General features: G+C 42.7%; 1 protein-coding gene across 1 annotated transcript; it reads right to left on the bottom strand.

The window, feature by feature from the left end:
- Nucleotides 1-324: 324 nt before the first annotated feature.
- LOC117441505 (A-kinase anchor protein 6-like) lies at nucleotides 325-12247 on the bottom strand (the record flags this gene model as incomplete). The annotated part of the gene is made up of 9 exons (XM_034077587.1): nucleotides 12068-12247; nucleotides 11854-11963; nucleotides 11511-11652; nucleotides 10649-11344; nucleotides 10027-10371; nucleotides 7378-7524; nucleotides 3501-3617; nucleotides 1534-1711; nucleotides 325-479 (listed from the first exon to the last, which is right to left on the bottom strand). Coding segments are annotated over exons 1-9 (2070 nt in total), but the record flags the coding sequence as incomplete, so codon positions are not given.
- Nucleotides 12248-13029: the final 782 nt, after the last annotated feature.

Here is a 13029-nt window from a genome sequence, read left to right as displayed (position 1 = left end):
CTTGGAAGACGCCCAGTTTATAATACTGAAAATATATATAAATATTGTTTATTAGTTGGCCATTATGTTACCCAACTATAGGGTGACTTTACAGACATTACATTATCAGTATGGATTTTTCTTATCATGTTATGTCCATTTAGTTTGGAGGGCTTTTTCTTTGTAGTAGAGGCAGTCTACCATGGACGCGGGAAGGGGGGTGCTGAGGGGGCTGCAGCACCCTCAAGCTTCTTTTCTTGGAGAAAGAAATACGACAAAAGCATCGACAGACGTTTCACGGCAAGGACACAGAGAGACAGAAAATAAAAATAAAACCGTCCGTACCTCGATCTTCTTCCAGACGTCCGGGTCTTTGTCCTGGTTCTGGAGGTCCTGGTTCTGGAGGTCCTGGTTCTGGATGTCCTGGTTCTGGAGGTCCTGGAGCAGCCGCTGTACCAGAGACGCACCTCCACGCATGTCCACCGGGGGCGCTGTCAGAGCTGGGAAGTAGTGGAGCACAAATACTTTGTTACTTAAGTAAATGTTTCTGGTATCAGTACTTTACTCCACTACTTGTTTTTCTGACGACTTTTTACTTTGACTTCTTACATGTTGAACTCAAATACCTGTACTTTCTACTTCTCTCATGTTGAACTCAAATACCTGTACTTTCTACTTCTTACATGTTGAACCCAAATACCTGTACTTTCTACTTCTCTCATGTTGAACTCAAATACCTGTACTTTCTACTTCTTACATGTTGAACTCAAATACCTGTACTTTCTACTTCTTACATGTTGAACTCAAATACCTGTACTTTCTACTTCTTACATGTTGAACTCAAATACCTGTACTTTCTACTTCTCTCATGTTGAACTCAAATACCTGTACTTTCTACTTCTTACATGTTGAACCCAAATACCTGTACTTTCTACTTCTCTCATGTTGAACTCAAATACCTGTACTTTCTACTTCTCACATGTTGAACACAAATACCTGTACTTTCTACTTCTTACATGTTGAACTCAAATACCTGTACTTTCTACTTCTCACATGTTGAACTCAAATACCTGTACTTTCTACTTCTTACATGTTGAACTCAAATACCTGTACTTTCTACTTCTTACATGTTGAACTCAAATACTTGTACTTTCTACTTCTCTCATTTCCCAAACAGCTGGTTCCTTTAGTCTGAATGTGTGTTTGGTGCGTGATCATTATTCTTTAGAGTCGTTGCGTGCCTATTGATTGGAACACGATCCGTGTATCCATCACTTCCTGGTCTTCTCTAAAGAAGAGGGACCAATGGAAACGTTGTCATGTTGCCGTTGGTCACCATGGAAACATTCATTAGCTAACAATGACATTATTGTTCTATTGATATAAAGGGAGGTCAGGTACTCTTTAAAGCAGCTGCTAGTTATGGGTACTTTCTACTGAAGTACACTTCAAAGCCTCTTTACTTTGACTTGAGTAAAGAAGTTTAGTCAGTACTTCTACTTTTAACATTTTGAAACACGAGTATCTGTACTTCTACTTGAGTAAAGGGTGTACTTTTGTAATCTCTGCTTGCTGTCAGGTTCATGCGGCGCTCCGTAGATCTTCGGCCCTCGTCTTCTTCAGACTGAAGGTCGCTCAGCGGTCCAGACTCCATGCTCTCGTCCAATGAGGGAGCGATATCGCTGGAGGAGGCGGAGCTAAAGCGGCTCACCAGGTTGCGTCTGTAGGGAAGCTGAAGGAGGGGATCAACAGATGTTCAGATATGAGATTAGATTAACTTCATTGGTCCAAATATTTACGAAAGTATTTTGTTATAGCAGAATGTTAACAAGGCATTGCATAAATGTAAAAGTAGAATAGAAAATTCACATAAACAGGTAATATATACATATCATGTGATGAGTGTCTTTATCGAATACACAGTGGTGAAAGAAGTACTTTAAAAGTACTCTGTTACAAGTAAAAGTACAGCATTCACAATTTAACGTTAAAGGGATAGTGGAAATTGAACCCCAAATAGTTTCGTTTTAACTTATATACAAGCATAATTACGTACCAAAACAATCACACCTGATTAAAAAAATATAATAATTGCCTTACGCATGTTAGAAGCACTTTATTGCAGCTTCCCCGAACTTTTTTAGAAACGAAATGATGAGTCAGCCAAACCGGAAGTGAGGAAAACTCAGGAAGACGAAACGATAACAAACCACGGCGTCTATGCAGAATGAACGTGGAAGGGCAAATATACCAGACAAAGAAGAAGGATTGTACGAGGTATCCAGTGATGATAGCGAGTCAGAAACATCCTCTCGGCTTTCCTGCGAAAATGTAGTTTTAGGAACTGAATCTGAATCCGGTTCAGTAAGCGACGATGGTGAGAATATTGAGCCAGACGATGGACCATTACGTCCTTATTTGTTCAAGCCTGAGGTGATGGAGTTAGTTCACGGCATGGGCAATGGCGAGGATGACCAGGACCAGGCGCCAGATGATGCACCCCTACGCACAAATCATCTTGACTGGTAGGTCCCTACGCATAGCTCACGCTAGGCGCTATATTATATATTGCAAAAGTTGGCATGCATGCACTGTAGGCCTATGGCTATGCGCGAGGATGACTGCATGTAGGGTACATTTCATAACATACCAGGGTCAGGTTCACATACATTATCTTGTCACATTTATTATTGTATATGTAACAGCCTTATGGGCATTAATTACATGAATACATGTAAATGAATTGTATACTAGCATGATATACAGCTAGAGCCAATCGGTCTTTTGACGTAGTATGGTCCTAATCCTAGGCTAGCCAGGCTGCCTGTCAAGTGTAGGCTGTACTCACAGTACTGTTAGTCTATCATGTCTATATGATGACTGCAGTGTACACATTCGACACTGTGTACCGGATTATCGGATGACGAGGCCTCCGGTCGCCTCATCGACAGGCAATAAATGGCGTTGTACACAATGGTACAGGCTAATGATGCATTAAATCAGCCAGAAAACATAATAAAATACTCGTGCCTCGTCCAATGTTTGTGCCCGTCTTCCTTTGTTTTCGTCATCACCCGAAGATTCCCGAAGTATTTCGTTTCATTGAGAGGGCGTGGTCGGGAGCAGTAAAATTGAAAATAAAATGGAACTAGGCGCATGAAATAAAAAAAAATGGTTTATTATGCTTATTTTTAATAAAAATACATAAGTTAAACCCAAAATTCGCGGATTTCCACTATCCCTTTAAAGTTAAAGTAGAAAAGTAGTGCGATTAAAATATACTTAACGTACCAAAAGTAAAAGCAAGTACTTCTAAATTGCATTTAAGTACGATACATGATTAAATGTACTTCATTACATTGCACCACTGCGACAACACAATTGAAATATAGAGTAAGTCAGTACACACACTATAATAGACCAATTGTGTGCAGTCTTTAAACCACATTTAAATACACCAAAGTAAAGTGTGTTTTTAGCGTGTCAGGTGTTTCAAACGTAAAGAAAGATATGATATATACCAGCGGTGGCAGAAGAGAAGGCATCTCGTCCAGCTCCCAGTCCTGGTTCAACTCCGTCAATTCCCAGTCGTCCACATCCTGCAAAGCATCCTGGGTAGAATCACATCCACCGGGCCTCTGCGGGACAAAGAGAGAGATTACAGGGGCCTTGTTTCTATCATATATGGGCACAACAGAATATGTTGTTCATTGTGAAAGAGAAGGATGAAAGGAATATAAAAAGGTTAGAAAAGTGTCAAACTATAATTTCACTAGGGGTAGTAGAGGAATGTGAGAATTTGGTTGGAGACATTTCCAAATATCTGCAACTCTGGCTACTTTTAAATCCAGACTGAAGACTTTTCTTGTTGCTTTTACCCCTCCTCTTGTCTGCGGGTCAAATCGGACCGATTCACTGCTTTCATCAATCATTACTTTTTAGTTTTACATTCGATCGCTTTAAGGCTTCATGATATCCTGCACAGGAGACATTTGAACACGTAACATGGCTGATCAACACTTTCATTGCATTTTTGATTTAGTCAACTTTGTAACAGCCCATGGTGTTCCCGGTTGTGTGTCCCCCCCTTATGTGCCCAATCCCCCCATGTGAATCCCACCTGGCGCACACACACACACACACACACACACACACACACACACACACACACACACACACACACACACACACACACACACACACACACACACACACACACACACACACACACACACACACACACACACACACACACACACACACACACACACACACACACACACACACACACACACACATACATGTATACATCACTTCAGGGGACATTACATTGACTTACTTGCATTTCCTGGAGACTTATCCTAACCTTAACCACAACCAACACATGCCTAACCCTAAACCTAACCAAGTCTTCACCCTAAAATTAATGACTCCCCTTATGGGGACCTCCAATTTGTCCCCACAAGGGAAGCCAGTCCCCACACGTGACTATGTAAACAGATTTAGGTCCCCACAAGTATAGTAATGCTAGACCACACACACACACACACACACACACACACACACACACACACACACACACACACACACACACACACACACACACACACACACACACACACACACACACACACACACACACACACACACACACACACACACACACACACACACACACACACACACACACACACACACACACACACACACAGAAGAATTTGATACATTTCCCGCTCTTATGTGCCCCTCCCCCACATGGATCACACCTGGCACACCAGTACATGTTCAGTGTCTATTCTTTGTATATTTACTGCAGTTCTTCATGTGTACCAGTACTCTGATGCCATATGTACAGTTTGAAAGGGTGTTGAATTAAATGTTGTGATGATTAATGGTTTTTTGTGTTAGCAGTTAAAACAGGACCGGTCAAAATTGACCGCGAACCAGGGGCGGACTGGGACTAAAAATCAGCCCGGGAAACTCGACCGGCCGACCGGCCCAACTCGGTACTAGGGTGCTAGTGAATAGTCCGACCGGCCCACTTCGGTACCGGCCCACCGGGAAAACTCCCGGTATTCCCAATGGCCAGTCCGCCCCTGCCGCGAACACCAAAGTAAGGGGGGAGAAACGAAGACAATAGGAGGGGTAATTGAACTATTCACATCTCACACTGCACTGTAACTGTTATTCATGTACCTGTGTTATTCACGTTTTATTATCTTTGCTTTTTAATGTTTCTAACGTGTTGTATGCTCTTAATGTCTTTCATTGTTGTAAAGCCCTTAGAATTGCCTTGTGTTGAAAAGTGCTGTATAAATAAACTGGCCTTGCCATTAACCCGCAAATAGTAACCAGGACTGTTCAAACATAACACCTGCCTTACAATACTTTAACACGCACTCTCATCTGCACACTTGAGTAAATATATGTCATACGTCAACGTTTTACTGTGATATCTTGTTTTAATAGTTACTTTATTACTTTGTTTTTGCTGTATTATTATTTAAATGTGTATTCTATTTTATCTTTATCTTTACCCTGTGTGAATCCAGTTTTTCACTCTGACCCTGTTGCTGCTATAAACGCCTGAATTTTCCCACGGAGATAAATAAAGCTTCATCGTATCTTATCTTATCTTAAAGGTCTCCTATCATGCTATTTTTAGGCACATATTATGGGTCTCGGATATATACAAATATATAAAAACATGTCTCTGAAGTGTTTTGCTCAAAATACTAAACAGATCATTCTAGCCTCATCCCCCTCTATATCAGCGCTGTTACTAAAGAGCTGATTCTGGGTCAGTAGCTTCGGAAAAAAAAAATTGTTTCTGACAGCAACGTTGCTCATTGGCCCGTGGGGGTAAAGCCCGCCCACATTTTAGTAATGTCGTCATGACGCAGCAAATCTGGATCAGCTCCGTTGTTCCCCCGTTTTTTAGAGATGTGTAGTTCTGGCTAGCGGGTACTTTTTCACAGTTTTCTGGCTCTCCAAAATCGAGGTTCTTTCCGGGCCAACAACCGGGCTGAGTATGCTAAACTAGTGAGAGAATCGCTGGCAACTACAACAAGATGAACATATTTGACCGTGATTTAATTGTAATACACGTTTCAAAATGATGCCGAAGTAACAACACACTGATACCGGTTAGTAAAAACCATGAATTAATGCTTTGACGAGTCTGCAGACAGACGGCAGAGAAACACCTTTAAAATGCGTGTTTTCTGAATGGAGATCGGTTAAGCTAACGTTGTATATGCTCCGACGGTCCACACTCACAGCAACGGCCTACAGACATAAATAAAGCAGCGACTGTATTCTCCATGACACAGGCAGTCTGTGGTTTGTACTGGTTTCACTTCTGTCTAGTTTCTGAACAGATATGAGGAGCTGTGAGCTCCGAGGGCTAACAGCTAACGGCTGATGTTGGTTTTGTGGTTCACATTGAAGATGACGGTCTGATTATCGGTCCGATATTAGGAATTATGACGTCATCCCGATAAACCCGATAAAAGTATTAATAGCCCCGATAATATACAATATGTTTTTTGGGTAAAAAAAAGAAAGAAGTCCTGCGGTGTGGGTGGATTGGGATGAGGGGCGCTTGTTTTTCACTCGCCTCCTCCCGTGTTGCCAGTACTGTGGTGTTAGTGGTTTAGGAAGAGGGGAGTTCTTCACAAATCCAGCGCTCCCTAACTCGTGCCTGGCTGAGACGTAAATGGCGTGCGGCCGTGAAGCCAGGACAGTAAACAAACATGTCGTCGGTAGTATGGGACTATTTCAAAGTTTCAGAGTGAGATAGTTCGCTTGCTATTTGTATTAACAGATGCAGAAGTTCCACGAGGAGGGAAGAAGGCAACGAGCTATAATACTTCCAACCTGATCAGTCGCCGGAAACATCGCCATGGCTACGATGGGGTGTTAAAAGCGTACGAAGACGCCTGCGCTGCTAAACTAGCGGCGAATCCAAAGCCAGCTGCAAAGGCACCGGGGCTTTCACCTATCGACGAGGCTTTTGAAAAAGGCAAGAAGTTTATTTGGAAAAATAAATATGGTCACTTTGAAGAGAAAAACTGTTCTTGGCTTTGTTTTGTTCACAGTAATAATGCTCATGTACTTTGCTCACTACTCGTCTCTTTTTTACCACCAGGTGTGCAAAAACTACAGGTACATTTAATATATATATATTATATTATTATCGGTATTGGTCTTGAGAAGCAGGAAGTTATCGGTATCGGTTTCAAAAAACCAATACCGTGCATCCCTAATAGTTACCGCCCCAGCGACTACACTGTAATGGAAGCGCAGCGTAAAGTGAGCCTGGCCTACCGAGGCCTAGCGAGGCCTCTAACTCTGTACATTGCCGTGTGTATATCTGAACTGCGTTGATCTACTGACCGTTGGCAGTGAGTGAGCCAGGCTCTCCAGCTTCATGGCGAGCATCTCAGTTTTCCGGAGCTGAGCGGGGAGAGCGAGGAACTCTTCTGACCCGTACCAGTGCTCTCTCTGTGGGTCGACCCCTGGCGACACCTGGCTCTCCTGCTGCTGGAGAGGGGAGGAGAGAAACATGATAACAGAATACAGCCAGAAGATGTACTGAACTAATGTGTTTTAATTTCAGAGGATGAGGAGGAAATTAAATGATAAGCATCAGTTCTACTTTAAAGCAGACGTGTGTCTCTCGGCGTAAAGAAGTGGAATTCTTTGCCGATTGATTTAAAGGGCTGTAAGAACAGTATGAAGTGGACTTTTGATTGTGTTCTGGTTTTAGGTTTCAGTGTTGGTAAGCAACTGTGACTGAAAGAATACTGATTTTATTTAACTTTTTTATGGTTATTTCATTTTTCTGTTTCTTTATTTTTTTTTAATAAGGGCGATAAGATGTTCTTCTCCCTGCTGCTTTTCACCATGTGCTATTAAAAAAAAAAAAACCAGTATAAGTGTACATGTCTTGTTTTAAAATAACTGCCATGTGTGGAATAAACAAGTTAATAAATTAAATAAATATGGCATTTATTATGTTAACTAAAATGTGGAATTGCACATCTGTCTCTGGGGGCTTTTTACTGTGTTGAAGCGAACATCTTCCTGTGTTCTTAGACCCTCGTAGGGGACAAAGAAATGAAATACAAATAAAAGGGGGGAGCACAGAGGAGGGAGACTTCTCCAACGACAGACGTGCGTTAGGTGTGGTTCGTACAGATTGAAAAGAGAAAGAAATAACATAGGAAATCCAAATGCCAATGTTTTTGATTTAATAACGAAATCTTTCAATACCGGGAATATTTAACCGACAATATTTGTGTGCAAAACACATTGTGTATTGTTTATGACAAGTGGGGAGTCTTTTGTTTGTAACACGGTGTCTCCACAAGAAAAGTATGCATATCAACTCGTAGGTTATATGCATTGGAGATTTATGGATCAGTGTGTGTTGTGGGCGGAATGTGAAGCTTCACATTGTTAGCTTCGTTGTGATTTAGAAAATGTAAGTGCATACAGCTTTTTAGGGTTTATCTATTTTAGTTTTCCGTGCACACATCCTCCTCCCGGTCGATCAATAAGAGCCTGATGTGCAAACAGAGCTGCAGACAAAGATGGTAAAAAGTGTGTACTGTCTGAATCCAGAATCAACACAACCTCAACTCCAGAGGTGGAAGTATTGGAGTTCAAATACTTTGTTACTGTACTTAAGTACATGTTTCTGGTATCAGTACTTTACTCCACTACTTATTTTTCTGATGACTTTTTACTTTGACTTCTTACATGTTGAACCCAAATACCTGTACTTTCTACTTCTCACATGTTGAACCCAAATACCTGTACTTTCTACTTCTTACATGTTGAACCCAAATACCTGTACTTTCTACTTCTCACATGTTGAACCCAAATACCTGTACTTTCTACTTCTTACATGTTGAACTCAAATACCTGTACTTTCTACTTCTCACATGTTGAACACAAATACCTGTACTTTCTACTTCTTACATGTTGAACACAAATACCTGTACTTTCTACTTCTTACATGTTGAACTCAAATACCTGTACTTTCTACTTCTCACATGTTGAACACAAATACCTGTACTTTCTACTTCTTCACATGTTGAACTCAAATACCTGTACTTTCTACTTCTTACATGTTGAACCCAAATACCTGTACTTTCTACTTCTTACATGTTGAACTCAAATACCTGTACTTTCTACTTCTTACATGTTGAACTCAAATACCTGTACTTTCTACTTCCTACATGTTGAACTCAAATACCTGAACTTTCTACTTCTCTCATGTTGAACTCAAATACCTGTACTTTCTACTTCTCTCATGTTGAACTCAAATACCTGTACTTTCTACTTCTCTCATGTTGAACTCAAATACCTGTACTTTCTACTTCCTACATGTTGAACTCAAATACCTGTACTTTCTACTTCCTACATGTTGAACTCAAATACCTGAACTTTCTACTTCTCTCATGTTGAACTCAAATACCTGTACTTTCTACTTCTCTCATGTTGAACTCAAATACCTGTACTTTCTACTTCTCTCATGTTGAACTCAAATACCTGTACTTTCTACTTCTCTCATTTCCCAAACAGCTGGTTCCTTTAGTCTGAATGTGTGTCTGGTGGCGTGATCATTATTATTTAGAGTCATTGCGTGCCTATTGATTTGAACACGTGTATCCATCATTTCCCGGTCTTTAAGCCTCTTTACTTTGACTTGAGTAAAGAAGTTTAGTCAGTACTTCTACTTTCACCATTTTTAAACACGAGTATCTGTACTTCTACTTGAGTAAAGGATGTGTGTACTTCACACACCTCACACTGAACACACACACTGTGATCACATGACATGAACGACACTTATCTAACGGACTTGTTTCTCGGTCTGGAGCTTTGTTTTCTTTCTAACACACTTCAGTGTTTAGTCAGTACTTCTACTTTTACCATTTCTAAACTGTCTGCACTTCTACTTGAGTAAAGTATGTGTGTACTTTGGCCCTCTGTGCTCAACTCTCCAAACTGCTTGATAAAACACAACCAGCTCACCTTCTTCCCGGGGCGTTTCACGATCCAAATGGCCGTGTTCCCGGGCCTCGGTTGGGGTTCTGATTCCTCTCCGGATGCCTCCATGTCTGAGGAGAGGAACTGCTCCCTCATGGGGGAAGGCAACGAGGAGTCAGAGTCCCCCTCACTGAGTGTATCCTCCACCCCCTGCCTCCTCTCATCTTGTCTGGATCTCTCACCCTGAGACCGCGGGGCTCCAGGAGGCAGGGGGGCTTCGGTGCTTGTTTTGGCCCCAGATGAGCTCCTGTGGTCGGGCATCGGTCTCTGAGAGCGCCCCCCCTGTCTGGAGCTCAAGCGGTTTCTCTGGACGTTTCGCCCGTTCATGATCTGTAAAGTTTAAAAGAGGGTTTGGATAAGGCAGGGGTGTCCAAACTTTGGGGCCACATACAGAAAAACATTGGAAGTGCTGGGCCGCTCACTAGAGGTGAGGTTTATTGCCTCAAGTGAAGTTATAAGTCAGCAAAATCAATCAAATGTAAATTATTTACTTGAGTAAAGAAGTTTAGTCAGTGCTTCTACTTGAGTAAAGGATGCGTGTACTTTTGACATCTCTTGCTATAATATTTAACACCTCTCGTCTAAATGATAAAGTAAGTACGCCAACCTGCAGACTCTCGTAGGACTGAGAAACGTCTTCTGGATAAACCGAGTCCAGCTCCAACCAGAACTTTGATCGGTCCAGAGGATCCACGAGGGAGGGGGTGCTGCGGCTCAACTCGGCCTGGAAATGAAGCCCAGAAATGGGGCTTTCGTTCCCCGTTCCTACCCTGGATCCCTCTCCCCCTCCGTTCGAGAACACAGCGGCTCTTTTGGGCCGTGGCGGCTGTGTTGGTGACACGTCAGTGCTGTTGTGGCGCTTTGCACTCTCATTGCAGTGCATTGTGGGTAATACAGACAGGTTGTGGTTTGTTGAGTCGGCGGGGTTTGTGAGTTCTGGTAAACTGTTGTGGAATTTGTGGTTTGAGAGACTGGGGAGACTTCCCTCTGGTTCTAGTTCTGGATCTGGATGTGGGTTTGGAGTTTGTTCGGGTTTCTGAGCGACGTCTTCCCCCTCTGGTTCTGGTTCTTCCTCTGGTTCTGGTTCTTCCTCTGGTTCTGGATGTGGGATTTGAGTTGTTTCGGGCTCCTGACCGACGTCCTCTCCTTCCACCTCAGCTTCTCGAGCCTCAGACTCGTCTCCGGGGCTGTAGTCGCTCAACTCGAAGGCCGTGATGCCGCAGTCTAGAGAGAAATAGTCCTGGCTGCAGCGGATCGTCAGCTGACCGAAATCATCCTCCTCCGTCAGAGCGTCCAGGCGAGTCTGGAGAGGAAGAATTAATCATGTTATTATCTACTGTGCTTCACACTATCTCTGACAAGGTGGACAAAGTTCGACTGTGTGTGTGTGTGTGTGTGTGTGTGTGTGTGTGTGTGTGTGTGTGTGTGCGTGCGTGTGTGTGTGCGTGCGTGCGTGCGTGTGTTCTGACCTGGTCCTGGTCCTGGCTGAAGGCCTGCAGGATGTCTGTCTGTCTGGTGAAGTTTCCGTTGGAGTCCTGCAGGCCTTGAAGCAGACGTTCCTTCAGAACCAGAACCGAGACTCTGAGCTGGTGCCAGAGCAGCTGCACCGTCCTGCAACACAACACACACAGGAAGAGACCATTCACAATGTGTGTGTACCTTTAAATTAATGCTAACAAGTACAGATGATATCCAACCTGACCTTGAATGTGAGTTTTTTGAGCTAAATATAATGGCTTTATACAAATGATAGCATGATAGAAAAAGCTTTAAACGGTGAATACGTTTCGATGTCGTTGTGTTGAGACTCACCTGATGTCTACGATGATGTTGACAGAGTAGGACAGGAGCTTGAGGGAGAACTCGGTCTCCAGCAGGGCGTGAATCTGCTCCACATGATCCGAGATGTCCTCACAGATGTCCTGAAATCACAACCAGACACACAGAAAACTTTCCATAAATCACACGGTACCAAATAAGTCTCAATGGCTTTGAGAGTATCAAGAGATAGGAGTAAAATCCTCACACAGACAGCAAAGTGTATAACCAGCACACAAACATCCTCACAGTGCAGGGGAAAGCAGAACTGACGGTGTTGAGTCGCTCGTTTTAAACGTGACTCAGTTTCATGTGGGCTCACTTCCAGGTTTATATGTAAAAACATGGAGAGCCCGTCTTGTGTGTCGGGGATCAACACCGTCTCCATAAAACATTAAACCCACAGATACTACTGGACTAAAATAAGATGAAACCACAAAGACACCAGACAGACACAGAGAGAGAGAGAGAGAGAGAGAGAGAGAGAGAGAGAGAGAGAGAGAGAGAGAGAGAGACAGACAGGCAGACAGACAGACAGACAGACAGAGAGAGACGGACGGACAGAGAGACAGACAGACAGAGAGAGAGAGAGAGAGAGAGAGACAGACAGAGAGAGACAGACAGACAGACAGACAGACAGACAGACAGACAGACAGAGAGAGACGGACGGACAGAGAGACAGAGAGACAGACAGACAGAGAGAGAGAGAGAGAGAGACAGACAGAGAGAGAGAGACAGACAGACAGACAGACAGAGAGAGACGGACGGACAGAGAGACAGACTCCAGTGGGGAAGAGCTGAGCAAACATATCAACGCTCTGCAAACGTTCTATACGCTCAGGTTTAGTGTTGCATCGTATTCAGAGACCCCAATGTTTACCAGCTCTATTTAGATAGATGAGGTAGGGTAACTTAACTACAACTAATGTGTGAAAGTATTTCATTTGAAGTGTTTATCAATAGAAAACACATTAAAAAATGTAATATATAAACACAGTCAGTGTAGCATAGTCACAATGGGATGAAATAAATACAAATGACGGAAAGATAGGAAATTAATCGGATTAAAGAACCAGTTTCAACTTGTTATGCAATCTCTGAGAAAATGATAAAAATATGCATTTTGGTCCGTCTTGAGTCGATAGTAACACTGAGATATAACAACACACA

The sequence above is a fragment of the Pseudochaenichthys georgianus genome, unplaced genomic scaffold (genome assembly GCF_902827115.2).
Source record: "Pseudochaenichthys georgianus unplaced genomic scaffold, fPseGeo1.2 scaffold_1744_arrow_ctg1, whole genome shotgun sequence".
In the NCBI taxonomy this organism is placed as follows: domain Eukaryota; kingdom Metazoa; phylum Chordata; class Actinopteri; order Perciformes; family Channichthyidae; genus Pseudochaenichthys; species Pseudochaenichthys georgianus.
This window is presented reverse-complemented; position numbering and strand designations above follow the sequence as displayed.